This window comes from Crinia signifera, chromosome 4 (assembly GCF_055691185.1).
Source record: "Crinia signifera chromosome 4, ASM5569118v1, whole genome shotgun sequence".
Taxonomy (NCBI): Eukaryota; Metazoa; Chordata; class Amphibia; order Anura; family Myobatrachidae; genus Crinia; species Crinia signifera.
The window spans coordinates 9,691,589-9,709,336 of record NC_139220.1 but is presented as its reverse complement, the minus strand read 5'-3'; the positions used below and the strand labels follow the sequence as shown (position 1 = coordinate 9,709,336).

Here is a 17,748-nt window from a genome sequence, read left to right as displayed (position 1 = left end):
ATGGGGACAGGGCAGTGCAGGGTATACATCACAGATAACAGGAAGAGAGGGGGCAGCAGGTGATGTATGGGGACAGGGCAGTGCGGGGTATACATCACAGATAACAGGAAGAGAGGGGGCAGCAGGTGACGTATGGGGACAGGGCAGTGCGGGGTATACATCACAGATAACAGGAAGAGAGGGGGCAGCAGGTGACGTATGGGGACAGGGCAGTGCAGGATATACATCACAGATAACAGGAAGATAGAGGGGGCAGCAGGTGATGTATAGGGACAGGGAAGTGCAGGGTATACATCACAGATAACAGGAAGAGGGGGGGCAGCAGGTGACGTATGGGGACAGGGCAGTGCAGGGTATACATCACAGATAACAGGAAGAGGGGGCAGCAGGTGACGTATGGGGACAGGGCAGTGCAGGGTATACATCACAGATAACAGGAAGAGGGGGCAGCAGGTGACGTATGGGGACAGGGCAGTGCAGGGTATACATCACAGATAACAGGAAGAGAGGGGGGCAGCAGGTGACGTATGGGGACAGGGCAGTGCAGGGTATACATCACAGATAACAGGAAGAGAGGGGGCAGCAGGTGACGTATGGGGACAGGGCAGTGCTGGGTATACATCACAGATAACAGGAAGAGAGAGGGGGCAGCAGGTGATGTATGGGGACAGGGCAGTGCAGGGTATACATCACAGATAACAGGAAGAGAGGGGGCAGCAGGTGACGTATGGGGACAGGGCAGTGCAGGGTATACATCACAGATAACAGGAAGAGAGAGAGGGCAGCAGGTGATGTATGGGGACAGCGCAGTCGGGGTATACATCACAGATAACAGGAAGAGAGGGGGCAGCAGGTGACGTATGGGGACAGGGCAGTGCGGGTTATACATCACAGATAACAGGAAGAGAGGGGGCAGCATGTGACGTATGGGGACAGCGCAGTGCAGGGTATACATCACAGATAACAGGAAGAGAGGGGGCAGCAGGTGACGTATGGGGACAGGGCAGTGCTGGGTATACATCACAGATAACAGGAAGAGGGGGGGCAGCAGGTGACGTATGGGGACAGGGCAGTGCAGAGTATATATCACAGATAACAGGAAGAGAGAGGGGGCAGCAGGTGATGTATGGGGACAGGGCAGTGCAGGGTATATATCACAGATAACAGGAAGAGAGAGGGGGCAGCAGGTGATGTATGGGGACAGGGCAGTGCAGGGTATACATCACAGATAACAGGAAGAGAGAGGGGGCAGCAGGTGATGTATGGGGACAGGGCAGTGCAGGGTATACATCACAGATAACAGGAAGAGAGGGGGCAGCAGGTGACGTATGGGGACAGGGCAGTGCGGGGTATACATCACAGATAACAGGAAGAGAGGGGGCAGCAGGTGACGTATGGGGACAGGGCAGTGCTGGGTATACATCACAGATAACAGGAAGAGAGAGGGGGCAGCAGGTGACGTATGGGGACAGGGCAGTGCAGGGTATACATCACAGATAACAGGAAGAGAGAGGGGCAGCAGGTGATGTATGGGGACAGGGCAGTGCAGGGTATACATCACAGATAACAGGAAGAGAGGGGGCAGCAGGTGATGTATGGGGACAGGGCAGTGCGGGGTATACATCACAGATAACAGGAAGAGAGGGGGCAGCAGGTGATGTATGAGGACAGGGCAGTGCGGGGTATACATCACAGATAACAGGAAGAGAGGGGGCAGCAGGTGATGTATAGGGACAGGGAAGTGCAGGGTATACATCACAGATAACAGGAAGAGAGGGGGCAGCAGGTGACGTATGGGGACAGGGCAGTGCAGGGTATACATCACAGATAACAGGAAGAGAGGGGGGCAGCAGGTGTCGTATGGGGACAGGGCAGTGCAGGGTATACATCACAGATAACAGGAAGAGAGAGGGGGCAGCAGGTGATGTATGGGGACAGAGCAGTGCAGGGTATACATCACAGATAACAGGAAGAGAGAGGGGCATGATGTATGGGGACAGGGCAGTGCAGGGTATATATCACAGATAACAGGAAGAGAGAGGGGGCAGCAGGTGATGTATGGGGAGAGGGCAGTGCAGGGTACATATCACAGATAACAGGAAGAGAGAGGGGGCAGCAGGTGACGTATGGGGACAGCGCAGTGCAGGGTATATATCACAGATAACAGGAAGAGAGGGGGCAGCAGGTGACGTATGGGGACAGGGCAGTGCTGGGTATACATCACAGATAACAGGACAGGCAGAGACAGAGGGCGGTATTCAATGAGCCTGATTCGCCATGTTTTTATGGCGAATTTGTGCTGTTTGGCGAATTTCTGACTAAAACGGTGAATCACCCTATTCAATGGGCGGTATTCAATGAGCCTGATTCGCCAGGTTTTTATGGCGAATTTGTGCTGTTTGGCGAATTTCTGACTAAAACGGTGAATCACCCTATTCAATGACCACATGGCCATGATTCACCGAGTAGCAATCGCTATCTTTTTATGGTGAAGTGGAATGTGAACTTTTAAAATAAAGTAGTTTGTTTTTTACATTTGGTGTCAAAAAAAATCAGGAATTTTATTCTTAGGAGGGGCATGCTATTTTTATTCATGTGCTGTAAGCACATGAATATATATTTAATAAAAAAAAAAATATATATATATATTTTTTTTTACACAGCAGCCAGCAGGGGGCGCCGGAGCCGAGCCGCTCATTACATATTCATACATTAACTGCACCCGATCGTTACGATCGGGTATAGTGAATATAGGTCCCCTGCTGGCACCCTTCGGGGGGCAGCCTGTGCTGCCTGGCACCCGGGGAGCCCACCTACCCCCCACAAAGTTCTGGGGCAGGCAGAGAGACTTCCATCTCTTTGCCTGCCACAGTCCTCAGGCTCCCTGCGGCAATCGCCGCAGGAGCTCATATTCGCCATTCAGGGGCAAGCGAGCCCCTGACACGTTGAATACCGGAGCCCGCCGGCTCCGGAACGTGGCGAATGTGCAGCGAATCCTAAAAAGGATTCGCTGCACCTCGCAGGTATTCTCATTGAATACCGCCCAATGACCACATGGCGAATACATTTCAAGGTTTTTTTCACCATGATTCACCGAGTAGCAATCGCTATCTTTTTATGGTGAAGTGGAATGTGAACTTTTAAAATAAAGTGTTTTGTTTTTTACATTTGGTGTCAAAAAAATCAGGAATTTTATTCTGAGGAGGGGCATGCTATTTTTATTCATGTGCTGTAAAATATATATATATATTTTTTTTTTACACAGCAGCCAGCAGGGGGCGCCGGAGCCGAGCCGCTCATTACATATTCATATATTCACTGCACCCGATCGTTACGATCGGGTATAGTGAATATAGGTCCCCTGCTGGCACCCTTCGGGGGGCAGCCTGTGCTGCCTGGCACCCGGGGAGCCCACCTACCCCCCACAAAGTTCTGGGGCAGGCAGAGAGACTTCCATCTCTTTGCCTGCCACCGTCCTCAGGCTTCCTGCGGCAATCGCCGCAGGAGCTCATATTCGCCAGTCAGGGGCAGCGAGCCCCTGACACGTTGAATACCGGAGCCCGCCGGCTCCGGAACATGACGAATGTGCAGCGAATCCTAAAAAGGATTCGCTGCACCTCGCAGGTATTCTCTTTGAATACCGCCCAGAGGATGGGACTATGTACAACGTACCCGCGCCCGGAGATAGCCCAGCTCAGACAGGAATAGCGGGAAAACATGGTTTTGAATGAAAACTTCCATCTGGTCCTTGTACACAGATTTCTGTGAATAAATATAATAAATCGCTGTTAATATATTAAATCAACCCTTGTTCTGTTATACGTAATACAATTCTAACTCTACAGCACGGTCTGAAATGGAAATTTTAAATGAATTATGTCAGATTCTCCCAAGAGCTAAGATGTAAACTATCAGCATCTGTAACAACCATGCCAGCCACAAGAGGGCGCCATCCTCCAGCATTACGGAATGATTCATAGGGCCTTATTCTAATACTAGGTGATTCATCGCGCCCTACGGGCGCTCTTCACACCGTCGTAAGGGGCTGCGCCCCCTTAATTTGTGAACGTTTGTATATGAGAAATATGGTTAGAATTGTATGAAAGATGCCCTGTATTGCAACTTAGGTGTCCGCGAATCGCGGGAGGGGGGGTCGCGGAGGGTGCCGCGAATTGCAGGAGGGGGGGTCGCGGGGGGTGCCGCGAATTGCAGGAGGGGGGGTTGTGGGGGGGTGGATGCTGCGAATCGCGGGAGGGGAGGGATTGCAGAGAATCGCGGGAGGGGGGTTACGGGGGCGGGGGTTGCGGCGAATCATGGTAGGGGGGGTCGCGGGGGGTGTGCCGTGAATCACGGGAGGGGGGGTCACGGGGTGGGGTGCCGAGAATCGCGGGGGGGTGTGTGTGTGCCGTGAATCGCGGGAGTGTGGGTTCCGGGGGGGGTGTGACTCGAATCGCCACAAGAAAAAATCAACACAGAAAGGTCAACACATGTAAATGTTGACATAAGTGGGGCACTTCATTGGTGTCCATGTCGACACATGAGAATGAATATGAAAACATTCAAAAAATGAAAAAAAAAACTTCAAAAACTCATGTCAACCTTTTTCATTGTCGACCATAGCCATGTCAGTGTTTTCCATGTGCAATTTAATTCTGGAGCTGCCGCGAATCGAGGGGGGGGGGGGTGCCGCGAATTACGGGAGGGGGGGTCGTGGGGGTGGGTGCCGTGAATCGCGGGAGGGGGGGTTACGGGGCGGGGGCTGCGGCGAATCATGGGAGGGGGGGTCGCGGGGTGGGGTGCCGAGAATCGCGGGGGAGGTGTGTGTGTGTGTGTGTGCCGTGAATCGCAGGAGTGGGGGTTGTGGGGGGGGGGGGGGGGGGTGACGCAAATCGCCACAAGAAAAAATCAACACAGAAAGGTCAACACATGTAAATGTTGACATAAGTGTGGCACTTCATTGGTGTCCATGTCGACACATGAGAATGAATATGAAAATATTCAAAAAATGAAAAAAGAAAACTTCAAAAACTCATGTCAACCTTTTTCATTGTCGACCATAGCCATGTCAGTGTTTTCCATGTGCAATTTAATTCTGGAGCTGCCGCGAATCACGGGGGGTGCCGCGAATTGCGGGAGGGGGGGTCGCGGGGGTGGGTGCCGCGAATCACGGGAGGGCGGGGTTCACATGGGTTCCGGTGGGGGGTTGCCGCGAATTGCGGGAGGTGGGGGGTCACGGGGGGTGCCGCGAATCGCGGGAGGGGGGGTTGCGGGGGGGTGTGACGCGAATCGCCACAAGAAAAAATCAACACAGAATGGTCAACACATGTAAATGTTGACATAAGTGTGCCACTTCATTGGTGTCCATGTCGACACATGACAATGAATCTGAAAAAAAAAAAAAATATTAAAAATAAATCTTCAAAAACTCATGTCAACCTTTTTCATTGTCGACCATAGCCATGTCAGTGTTTTGCATGTGCCATTTAATCCTGGGGCTGCTGCGAATTGCGGGGGGGGGGTGCCGTGAATCGCGGGAGGGGGGTGGCAGGGGGGGTGCCGCCAATCGTGCAAGGGGGGGTCGCGGGGGGGTTCTTTTTGCCGCGAATCGCGGGAGGGAGGTCGCGGGGGGGGGGGGTGTTTTTTCCGCAAATCGGGGGGGGGGGGTGTCACGGGGGAGGGTTTGCCGCGATTCGTGGGAGGGGTGGTCGCGGGGTGGTGGTTATGCCGCGAATTGCGGGAGGGGTCGTGGGGGGGTTCTTTTTGCAGCGAATCGCGGGAGGGGGGGGTCGCGGGGGGTGTTTTTGCTGCGAATCGCGGTAGGGGGGGTCACGGGGGAGCGGGTGTTTTTGCCGCGAATCGCGGGAGGGGGGGGGGGGGCGCGGGGGGGGGGAGGTTTTGCCGCAAATCGCGGGAGGGGGGCGCTCACCTGGTGGCTGTGGAGTAGCAGTGCTGGGCAACATGGGAAGGCAGTGGGTGTCTGGCACTGTCTGTGGGCTCACTGGGCTGGTTCTCTGTCACATACCTCCCAACATGACCCTCTCCAGGAGGGACACAATGCTCTGTTTCTAGACTTCCCCTTAATGTATGATTGCCATCACCTGTTTTAAACAGGTTAATTTCTCAGAAAGGTGTTCAGCACAGATGAAGGCAATCACACATTAAGAGGAAAGTCCAGGAACAGAGCGTTATAGACACAGACACCCACTTTGAGTGACAGATGTAGCCAAATATATAGGAGATTCGCAGGGGCTCCGATGGTGGGCATATGTCAGCACAGCACATGCTGTAGGTGTGTGCTGCTGCTGCTGCTGCTGCTGCTAAGGGGGACAGATGGACAATACCCCCCCTTTTTAGGGGCATGGCCTAATTGCGGGAGGTGGCCGAACCTCCTGCAATTATTTCACACCCAAAAATGTTACCGGGCCCATCATACCTCTCAGCGGCATTAAGAATGGATGTTATTGTGTAACATCCAATCACAGGCACTGTGAGGGAATTGCCCTTGCGAATGGGTGGCGGCCAGGCCACCAATCGCAAGCCGGGGTTTGATGGACTCGTAAGGCTGCGAATTTGTAGCCTTGCGAATCAACCACAATAACTCCCATAGTCACCGGCGGCAAAAAGGTGAATTCCTGTATCACTCCACGAACCTACTGCTTTTGCAGCATAACTTATATTTCTCATTTATAAACATCTTCAGCGTGAGATTCCCCTTACGTCTATTATTCTGTCATTTATTGAGTACAACGCAACAAGACCGGGAGTCTACGACTTCTAGATGTAATTTAATAAAATATTTTTTTTTGTGTATTTCAGTCTTTCCCCACTGCTGGGGCCACTAGTGCATGTTTTCCAGATTTCCTAGCGGATGTACAGGTGTAGTCATCACTGAATGACAGTTTAGAACACAGGTTCTCAAACTTGGTCCTCAGCACATGCACCAACAGCGCAGGCCTAATGGGCTGTATAAAGAGGAAACCGTAACCTCTCTACAGACCTCGAGTCCGCCCGGGGCGTAGGAACGCCAGACTAATTATAGGACGTTAACGTTCCAAATAACTCATCTGTTAAACACGATGCATTGATGTTGGCATTAATTATGGCGGGCGCTAGATTTCACCCTCAGTGCCAAGATTAGCTTTGTCGTCCTGCCTGCGATGGCCCCAGAAATGACGTATGTGAATGTTAAGGAACATCTGACGCCATTAACACCCTTTCTGTTCTCTGAATGTGGCCCGAGGGGTCATACATTGCTCAGGAGAAGACACAATACAACCTTCAGGAGAATCTCCGCCAGCGAGCCCAGGACATGCAGCGCCCCGTCTATCTTCCGAGGGTCTACAGAAGTCCCCGTGAGGATCTGGTAACAGAAATTCATCATCTTTGGCAGAACCTAGGGCAGAGAGGTTCAATTAATACTGCGCCACTGACATTTACACCGACATATGCTCCTCCCAGGGGGCCAAGCTCACCTCTTTCCTCTTCTTTGAGGCCGTATAGAGGAGATTCTGCGCTGCGGTTGCAGGAGATACGTAATCTTCAAACACGTCTAGGGAGATAGGGATTGGACAGGTGAGCAGGGAGTAGTGGTTATGTAAGAGATGGCGGAGCTGCACACCCGGTCATGCACACTGTAGGCTAGCCTCTGGCTAATAGAAGAGAATGGCGGGCCTGCACATCCGGTCATGCACACTGGGGGCTAGCCTCTGGCTAATAGAAGATAAACAGATTACCAAATTTCATGCGGATGTACTCATAGGGGTCGTCCTGCCACAAGTCCTCATCTTCATCTTTGTAGCACATAAGGGGGAAAATGACCTCTTCTGAAATGCTCTGAGAGACAGGAAGAGAGACCAAGATGAGAAGTGTTCTCCCTACATTATTATAAGCATCCTTTATTAATATGGCGCCACAAGGGCTCTGCAGCACCTTACATACTACATTAACAGTTTAAACGAAACAAGAAAACCAACACTTACATTGCAGGACATGGACAAGGATTATAAATACTGGTGTATCAGCTGGCAAGCGCTAGGTGCCGGCGGGAGGCAGAGCCCAAGCTCTAGGTGCCGGCGGGAGGCAGAGCCCACGCGCTAGGTGCCGGCGGGAGGCAGAGCCCACACGCTAGGTGCCGGCGGGAGGCAGAGCCCTAGGGCTAGGTGCCGGCGGGGGCAGAGCCCATGGGCTAGGTGCCGGCGGGGGCAGAGCCCTAGGGCTAGGTGCCGGCGGGGGCAGAGCCCTAGGGCTAGGTGCCGGCGGGGGCAGAGCCCTAGGGCTAGGTGCCGGCGGGAGGCAGAGCCCAAGCGCTAGGTGCCGCCGGTGGTAGAGACCAAGCGCTAGGTGCCGCCGGTGGTAGAGACCAAGCGCTAGGTGCCGCCGGTGGTAGAGACCAAGCGCTAGGTGCCGCCGGGGGCAGAGAACAGAGCACTAGCATGGAGGTATCCACTATTACAATGTAAATTAGGCATCAACCCTCACTTCCGCTAACTGGTATGGTGCCGTCCAAACAAATACATGCCTCTGATGACGCGCACTACCAGGGCTCCGCCAGGCACGCTTGCGTACAGTACCAGGGTGAGAGCAACTTCTTTGTTTTTTTTATCATTCCACCTACTCCCTACTGGACAGGCTGCGTAGTCACGGTTCCTCCGAACCCACAAAATGGCGGCCTCCTAGTCGGGAACAGACCAGCTCTCACCTGCATATTTGGCTTCAGTATTTTCCACGTGACGGCATGGGACACCCCCAGGTTCAGGTAGTTGAGGGTCTGCTGCAGAACGCGTGGGACCACGTACTGTTTCTGCCGATGCTGTTCTAAGATTTTCAGCAGAACCTGGAACAGATACACCGGAATATTACTGTAACAGGGGAACCTTCATAGTGTATTATACAATTACAACTAGGGGTAAATCAGGGCTCATTAAAATGGGTAATCTTTAATAGAACAGTCTTACCCTAAGCCTCGTACCCCACCGCCTACACCTACCCACCCCGAGGAACAGCCAACCCTAACCACCCTTCTAAGTGCCTAACCCCCCTGTCCCGCAGACTAAGGCTAACCCCCCTCCTTCCAACAGCCTTACCCTAAGTCCCCCCTAAAGCCTAAACCTAACCCCCCCCCACATAGACACAATTGAGATGCTGGCAGTCGGCATCCTTCACAATGATCTCCTGTCCACCAGTCGGGATGCGTCAGTATTTTCTCTGTCGGCATTCCATCGGCTGGTAGCCACATCCCAGACACAGCTAACCGGATGACCGTGTTCATACACATTTACCTGCAGGACCCCAACAGCGTAGGTCTTCAGGAAGAACTCCGAGAACTCAATGTACTCCTTAGTGACACTTCCGGGACTCCCGTACCTACGAAGGACAACACACGTCAGCGCCTAAGACGTCAATGGACAACTAGTCACAAGTATATGGATATATCATATCATCTATAAAAGGGTAACTATGCCTCACGTCTGGGGGGGGGGGGGGGGGGGGGGGGGGAGTGTTCATTAAGTGTAAGAGATTGGGAGCACACTCAGGAGGGGAGGTCAGTTGGGGGGGTTCAACAAAATCTGAGGCGGTCAGCATGCAGGGTTACCCTGTGGGAGCCATGGATCCTGAAGGAGAAATGTTATTACCGTTCAAAGAGTCGGGTGATGATGTGCAGCGCCCACTTCTTACACTTCCACCACACCAGCTCCGGTCGCTCGTCCTCATCCACCTGCAGCGTTTCCTAACACAAGAGGGCGCCAGTCAGTTCTCTTATGTCAGATTGTTATGCGCTTCCAGTAACTATACTGTATACGGGAGGGGCTGAAGCGGGGATGAATGTACATAGGTCTGCGTGAATCTGTGCCGCGAATGGCCAGAAAATGGGCGGATGCAAATAAGAGAAGGGAGCGCATGGCGCATTCTGGTTGTACAACTGGGAAGGCGTATCGGTGGTCATGATAGGCCGTTCCCACATAGGGAAATACATGGCAGACGTGTGTCATTTACCCCCAGTATCGGCCGGGGGCTGGTGACGATTACTACTTGCATATGCTGCTGGCGCAGATGTGTACAGCTCTGAGTATGTGCAAATATACGCTGAGCAAGTGCAACATCATTTCCAGCATCGCCAGTAACAGCTTAGGCAGAAATCAGACTTACCGGGGGAACGTCGCGGTCCGCGATGCTGCTGAATATTCCCATCCACTGAGTCATCATCTGATTGTTCACCAGCTGCAGCGGCAGAGTGTACTACGGGCAGACAGGGAGAGATGCAGGAACATATTCTGGTCACCGGCACACGTGTCATGCATGCAGTTAGGACTTAAGGTCCAAAGACGACTTTGCCCAGAATGTATGGACAACAATGATGGGAAAACAACCAAAAAAAAAAATCACTGGGCTGAAAACCGCTCAGTACTTATACACTGAACAATTTTCGCCCTATTTAGCGATTTTCCCGGGTGGACGGCTTTCCATAGCATCCTGCTATTGGACAGTCGTCCGCCCCGTCGCTCAGCTGCTGGTTATACCAGCAGACAAACGGCAGTGTGTTACTAGGACTGCGCATAGAGGCCCACTGTTCTTGTCTCTGGACCAAATTCCCCATATCTCCTCCTGTCTGGTATATTCGTTACAACGGAGGGGCAGGTAAGTATGAGAGGTCTCTCACGGAGGGCCAGGTAAGTATGAGAGGTCTCTCACGGAGGGCCAGGTAAGTATAAGAGGTCTCTCACGGAGGGCCAGGTAAGTATGAGAGGTCTCTCACGGAGGGCCAGGTAAGTATGAGAGGTCTCTCAGGGAGGGCCAGGTAAGTATGAGAGGTCTCTCACTGAGGGCCAGGTAAGTATGAGAGGTCTCTCACTGAGGGCCAGGTAAGTATGAGAGGTCTCTCACTGAGGGCCAGGTAAGTATGAGAGGTCTCTCACGGAGGGCCAGGTAAGTATGAGAGGTCTCTCACGGAGGGCCAGGTAAGTATGAGAGGTCTCTCACGGAGGGCCAGGTAAGTATGAGAGGTCTCTCACTGAGGGCCAGGTAAGTATGAGAGGTCTCTCACTGAGGGCCAGGTAAGTATGAGAGGTCTCTCACTGAGGGCCAGGTAAGTATGAGAGGTCTCTCACGGAGGGCCAGGTAAGTATGAGAGGTCTCTCACGGAGGGCCAGGTAAGTATGAGAGGTCTCTCACGGAGGGCCAGGTAAGTATGAGAGGTCTCTCACGGAGGGCCAGGTAAGTATGAGAGGTCTCTCACGGAGGGCCAGGTAAGTATGAGAGGTCTCTCACTGAGGGCCAGGTAAGTATGAGAGGTCTCTCACTGAGGGCCAGGTAAGTATGAGAGGTCTCTCACTGAGGGCCAGGTAAGTATGAGAGGTCTCTCACTGAGGGCCAGGTAAGTATGAGAGGTCTCTCACTGAGGGCCAGGTAAGTATGAGAGGTCTCTCACTGAGGGCCAGGTAAGTATGAGAGGTCTCTCACTGAGGGCCAGGTAAGTATGAGAGGTCTCTCACTGAGGGCCAGGTAAGTATGAGAGGTCTCTCACTGAGGGCCAGGTAAGTATGAGAGGTCTCTCACTGAGGGCCAGGTAAGTATGAGAGGTCTCTTACGGAGGGCCAGGTAAGTATGAGAGGTCTCTCACGGAGGGCCAGGTAAGTATGAGAGGTCTCTCACTGAGGGCCAGGTAAGTATGAGAGGTCTCTCACGGAGGGCCAGGTAAGTATGAGAGGTCTCTCACGGAGGGCCAGGTAAGTATGAGAGGTCTCTCACGGAGGGCCAGGTAAGTATGAGAGGTCTCTCAGGGAGGGCCAGGTAAGTATGAGAGGTCTCTCAGGGAGGGCCAGGTAAGTATGAGAGGTCTCTCAGGGAGGGCCAGGTAAGTATGAGAGGTCTCTCACGGAGGGCCAGGTAAGTATGAGAGGTCTCTCACTGAGGGGCAGGTAAGTATGAGAGGTCTCTCACTGAGGGCCAGGTAAGTATGAGAGGTCTCTCACGGAGGGCCAGGTAAGTATGAGAGGTCTCTCACGGAGGGCCAGGTAAGTATGAGAGGTCTCTCACGGAGGGCCAGGTAAGTATGAGAGGTCTCTCACTGAGAGCCAGGTAAGTATGAGAGGTCTCTCACTGAGAGCCAGGTAAGTATGAGAGGTCTCTCACGGAGGGCCAGGTAAGTATGAGAGGTCTCTCACTGAGGGCCAGGTATGTATGAGAGGTCTCCCACGGAGGGCCAGGTAAGTATGAGAGGTCTCTCACTGAGGGCCAGGTAAGTATGAGAGGTCTCCCTGCACAGTGCAGCCAATGATCTTACCTGGATGAGGGCATAGAAGATCTTTAGGATCTGTTTCTGCATCAGCACAGAGTAGTGGGTGGGGTCTGGGAAAAGATGGACAATCTGCTGTTGGAGGCGGGGTAAGAAGATCTGCATGGCGGTAATTAGCGGAGTCCGCTCATCTGCCTTCTTGTACCTGGAAGGGACAGCGACATGTTTAACGTGAACCAGTCAAATACTCCCTGCCTTCTCTTATTTACCCCCAGCTCCCCCCACACACCCTACCCCACCCCACCCCACCCCTGCCTCCCCCCTACACAATTTCTGCCCCTCCCCCTACGGCCACCCTCCATAGTGACTTCCCACACCCCACTCACACTCTCCTAACAACCTTTCACTCACTCGTAGGTCTTCACCAGCTGGTAGAGACAGAGCAGGCTGCCCAGCCAGCCCCCGACGTTCTGCGACTGCAGGTAGAATCCGATCTTATCCACCACTCCGGTCCATCGCCCGGGGAAGTCGTGTTTTATGATGACACGTAAGCAGAGCGTCAGCTGAGCCCTAGGGACATTATGTCACATAGTAATCATCGTCTGTCCATCTCCCGCAGAACACGCAGTCGCCGCGCCCCTAGCCACCCTCAGCATACCTCACGAGGTCAGGAGAACGGATGATTCCCTCCACGATGTTGTCACGGATCTGCTGACGATCGTTTTCATGGATATTGAAAGGGAAGATGACTTCTCCGGGCATTGGTTCCCGGTCTGGCCAATACTGCGTCACCATGTTCTTCAGATAGATGGCGGCTGTTAGAAAGAGAGGGACATGAGCACTGCAAGTGGAGAGCCACCGCTCCCTGGCACCCCACCCCCCCAAACTGCCAGTATGGTATTGCCGAACAGGTGGTAAGCCCACCCCTCCCTGGCACCCCACCCCCCCCAAACTACCAGTATGGTATTGCCGCACCGGTGGTAAGCCCACCGCTCCCTGGCACCCCACCCCCCCAAACTACCAGTATGGTATTGCCGCACCGGTGGTAAGCCCACCGCTCCCTGGCACCCCACCCCCAAACTACCAACATGGTATTGCCGCACCGGTGGTAGGCCCACCGCTCCCTGCATCCACCACGTGCACGGCGGAGGCAATTGGGTAACTTACCTGCCTGGCGCACAGGGAACTCAACCTGATCGGACACGATGATCTGCAGTAATGTTGGGGCAAAGCTGATGATCTTGTAGGACTAGGAGGAGAGAACACAGACACTTCTATATACTCTGCAAATTACATGCCAACAAGAAACATATATAGGGAGCCAGGACGAAGAGCTGACACTTTACCACGTTATAATCTCACAGGAAGCAGTGACACAGATGCCCCATCCTCCTCCTCACGGATATTACCCGTGGGGCCGGAAGCAGTGACACAGATGCCCCATCCTCCTCCTCCTCACTGATATTACCCCCTGGGGCAGGAAGCAGTGACACAGATCCCCCATCCTCCTCCTCACTGATATTACCCCCTGGGGCAGGAAGCAGTGACACAGATGCCCCATCCTCCTCCTCCTCACTGATATTACCCCCTGGGGCAGGAAGCAGTGACACAGATCCCCCATCCTCCTCCTCACTGATATTACCCCCCTGGGGCAGGAAGCAGTGACACAGATGCCCCATCCTCCTCCTCACTGATATAACCCCCCTGGGGCAGAAAGCAGTGACACAGATACCCCATCCTCCTCCTCACTGATATTACCCCCTGGAGCAGGAAGCAGTGACACAGATACCCCATCCTCCTCCTCACTGATATTACCCCCTGGGGCAGGAAGCAGTGACACAGATACCCCATCCTCCTCACTGATATTACCCCCTGGGGCAGGAAGCAGTAACATAGATACCCCATCCTCCTCCTCCTCACTGATATTACCCCCTGGGGCAGGACACAGTCACACATATACCCCATCCTCCTACTCACTGATATTACCCCCCTGGGGCAGGAAGCAGTGACACAGATGCCCCATCCTCCTCCTCACTGATATTAGCCCCCTGGGGCAGAAAGCAGTGACACAGATGCCCCATCCTCCTCCTCACTGATATTACCCCCTGGGGCAGGAAGCAGTGACACAGATACCCCATCCTCCTCCTCACTGATATTACCCCCTGGGGCAGGAAGCAGTGACACAGATACCCCATCCTCCTCCTCACTGATATAACCCCCCTGGGGCAGAAAGCAGTGACACAGATACCCCATCCTCCTCCTCACTGATATTACCCCCTGGAGCAGGAAGCAGTGACACAGATACCCCATCCTCCTCCTCACTGATATTACCCCCTGGGGCAGGAAGCAGTGACACAGATACCCCATCCTCCTCACTGATATTACCCCCTGGGGCAGGAAGCAGTAACATAGATACCCCATCCTCCTCCTCCTCACTGATATTACCCCCTGGGGCAGGACACAGTCACACATATACCCCATCCTCCTACTCACTGATATTACCCCCCTGGGGCAGGAAGCAGTGACACAGATGCCCCATCCTCCTCCTCACTGATATTAGCCCCCTGGGGCAGAAAGCAGTGACACAGATGCCCCATCCTCCTCCTCACTGATATTACCCCCTGGGGCAGGAAGCAGTGAAACAGATACCCCATCCTCCTCCTCACTGATATTACCCCCTGGGGCAGGAAGCAGTGACACAGATACCCCATCCTCACTGATATTACCCCCTGGGGCAGGACACAGTCACACAGATACCCCATCCTCCTCCTCACTGACAGAACAGCTGGGACAGTAGACATTACCCCCTCCTGGGGCAGGAGATTATTGCCCCCGGAGTACTCCCTCCTCCCTCACCTGGTTGAGCTCAGACTCGGCTGCCAGGCGCATCTTGGGGTCGATGGTCCCCCGCAGGGCCTGGATGATCCGGTTCGGGTCCATCTTCAGCCTAAACAACGGGATAAATCACAACGAGCTCATACAGCCGTAAAGCGACAGGCAGCTACGGCTGTCGTAAAACCACACAAACCATAGCAGTGTACGGAACGCATCAGCGACAGTACGGCGCGGCGCAGGGTTCAGATTGTACGGAATAGTACTGACACGGAGGCGCCATGCTGTACGGAATGGCTCTGGCAGTAGCTGGAACATGAGAACTGGAATGACTGAGATCACGAATCGACAGTATACAAATAATAATAATAATTTATGAAACATTAATTGTACACCATAAATAAAATCCATAGCACTAAGAGAATTATATATATCTGTTTATGTTAGTAAGCCCACTCAAAGCAAATGCTTCGAAAGCTAGTATATGTAGTTGTACGGTTGGGCTGGTTTCACGCACTCCGGCTCCTGCCGGACGATGAAATCCCGCACGGCCAGGGAGCCATGCCGCACACACTAGTTTATCATGGAAGGGATGGCCAAAGCCCGGCAGCCGTCCCTTCCAGTGGCGGGATCCGGCTGCAACCGTGCGGCCGGGTCGTGGCCGTCCCGTGTGAATGGACACAATAGTGTCCATACACAACTAATGTGTGCGGCACGGCTCCCTGGCCGTGCGGGATTTCACCATCCGGCAGGAGCCGGAGTGTGTGAAACCGGCCTTGGGGATAGAACCACTTCTGGTTTTGGACTTTTTCCATCATGCATTGGGTCCACGTATACCGCAGGGTTGCCTACCCTCCCGGAATGGCCGGGAGGGTCCCGGAAATCAGGCCCACCTCCTGGACCACCAGAATGCGGGCAGTTTGCTGTGACCCCACCCACCCACACTTGGCAGGGGGGTCCGTATGAGCAAATGCAATTCCTGAAATATGGGCATTGCACAGTGGAGGCGTGGCCATGAGGACACGATCACACTGACCACGCCTAAATACCAGATGAACCACCTAGGGATGGCCATCGGTGCCTTTGCCATCGATGGTTGCCATCGATGGAAAAAGTGCAACTACCCATCGATAGTGTATAACCATTCTATTGATGACCATCTATGTTTTGGCATATCGATGGTCATCCATTTTCCCTGATTGAGTGGCCTGTGGGCCAATCAAAATGTGGGGGCGGGGCTTTGCGGGTGTCAGGGGCGGAGCTATGCTCCGTGTCCCGGCATTGTAGGGAAAAAGCAAAAACGAAACTATTTGTTTAAGCTTTACATCGATGGTGGGAAACCATCTGGTTCTCCCCCATCGATGGCAAAACTATTCAACATCGGCCATAAACCATCGATGATTTCTAATGCCGATGACCATCTCTAGATCCACCTGCCCCCCACCCCTGTCCCGGAGAGGACAGGCAAAAAGTAGGCAACTATGACCTGGAGGGGGGAATATAAATCTGTGGCGAGCTAACAACTTCTGCCCTCGCCTAATGTCACACCCTGGTAAAAAAAAAACAGAAGTGGATTTTTGCCCAGTCTCCTCCAGTGCCACCTGACTCCAGCCATGTCCCCCTGAGCACACATTGTCTGCCAATTGCATCATTATGGCCCCACCCTTTGCATACCTCCCAACTATCACGATTACAACGGGACAGTCCCGATTTTCGGGTCCTGTCCCGCTGTCCCACCCGCGGCAGGTGGCAGTTGGGAGACCCCCCAATCTAATAGAATAGATGCTGTGCGCATGCTAATTAGCATAAGCCGCGCCATCATTTGCATACGCACCGCCCCATTTTCGGGCGCTCGCGATACGATGCGATGGTCCCGATTTTCCATAGGATTCAATGTTAAAATGGTCTGAGTCTATTTTGGTCTGAGTCTGAGTCTATTTTAACATAGAATTCAATGGGAAAAAGGGGTCCTTTTCCTTTCCCCACTATCCAAGTGGGCATGGAGTTGGATATAAACCTGTGGCGAGTGTAGTGAGCCACCGAGCCCTGCGAGTGGACACAGAATACTTTTTTAAAAATCTGCGTTCGCTCGCCACGCTTCAGGCTCGGTGGCTTGCTACGCTCGCCACAGGTTTATATCCAACTCCATGCGCACTTGGATAGTGGGGAAATGAACAGGACCTTGTTAACATCGAATCCTATGCAAAATCGCATCGCATGCGATATCGGATACGATTCGATGCGATTTTACCGAAAATCGCGTCGGATCGCATCTGATTGTATGCCTTAAGGTAAGGCATACAATCAGAAAATCGGGTGCCCAGATACTACATAAGTACCATCTTTTCTCCTGTTTGCATACAGTAACTTTTAACATGACCCATTCAAGGAGGTACAACATGCCCTGCTCCTGGGTTTCCTTGCCAGTGGCGGATCCAGAGGGGGTTCAAAATTCAGGGGAGCGACACCAACTGCCAGTGAGTCCCAGCCAGCGATGCTTGGAAGGAGTTGGGGTGGCAGTTTGTGCAACGTGTGAGGGATAATCGCACCTAGCACACATCTCACCGTGTGGGGGCACCATAAGGGCCATGTCTGAGCACCTGTGGCATATAGGGAAGGTTCCGTCCATGTGAATGCAATTAGTAAGAAATCAGTGTGGGGTAGTGAGCAGTGTGGTCCAGCCC

At 53.2% G+C, this 17,748-nt stretch overlaps 1 protein-coding gene across 1 annotated transcript in view; it reads right to left on the bottom strand.

Annotated features, from left to right (window-relative positions):
* Nucleotides 1-15,276, bottom strand: part of IPO8 (importin 8) — a 28,222-nt gene extending 12,946 nt beyond the window's left edge. The window contains exons 1-13 of the mRNA XM_083181022.1: nucleotides 15,089-15,276; nucleotides 13,400-13,481; nucleotides 12,891-13,047; nucleotides 12,644-12,802; nucleotides 12,281-12,437; nucleotides 10,147-10,236; nucleotides 9,633-9,727; nucleotides 9,279-9,363; nucleotides 8,699-8,833; nucleotides 7,734-7,833; nucleotides 7,473-7,549; nucleotides 7,277-7,393; nucleotides 3,673-3,762 (exon numbers count right to left, since the gene is read on the bottom strand). Coding sequence (XP_083037148.1) covers nucleotides 3,673-3,762; nucleotides 7,277-7,393; nucleotides 7,473-7,549; nucleotides 7,734-7,833; nucleotides 8,699-8,833; nucleotides 9,279-9,363; nucleotides 9,633-9,727; nucleotides 10,147-10,236; nucleotides 12,281-12,437; nucleotides 12,644-12,802; nucleotides 12,891-13,047; nucleotides 13,400-13,481; nucleotides 15,089-15,172 — 1,428 coding nt within the window. The 5' untranslated portion in view covers nucleotides 15,173-15,276. The remainder of the gene's footprint in view (nucleotides 1-3,672; nucleotides 3,763-7,276; nucleotides 7,394-7,472; nucleotides 7,550-7,733; nucleotides 7,834-8,698; nucleotides 8,834-9,278; nucleotides 9,364-9,632; nucleotides 9,728-10,146; nucleotides 10,237-12,280; nucleotides 12,438-12,643; nucleotides 12,803-12,890; nucleotides 13,048-13,399; nucleotides 13,482-15,088) is intronic.
* Nucleotides 15,277-17,748: the final 2,472 nt, after the last annotated feature.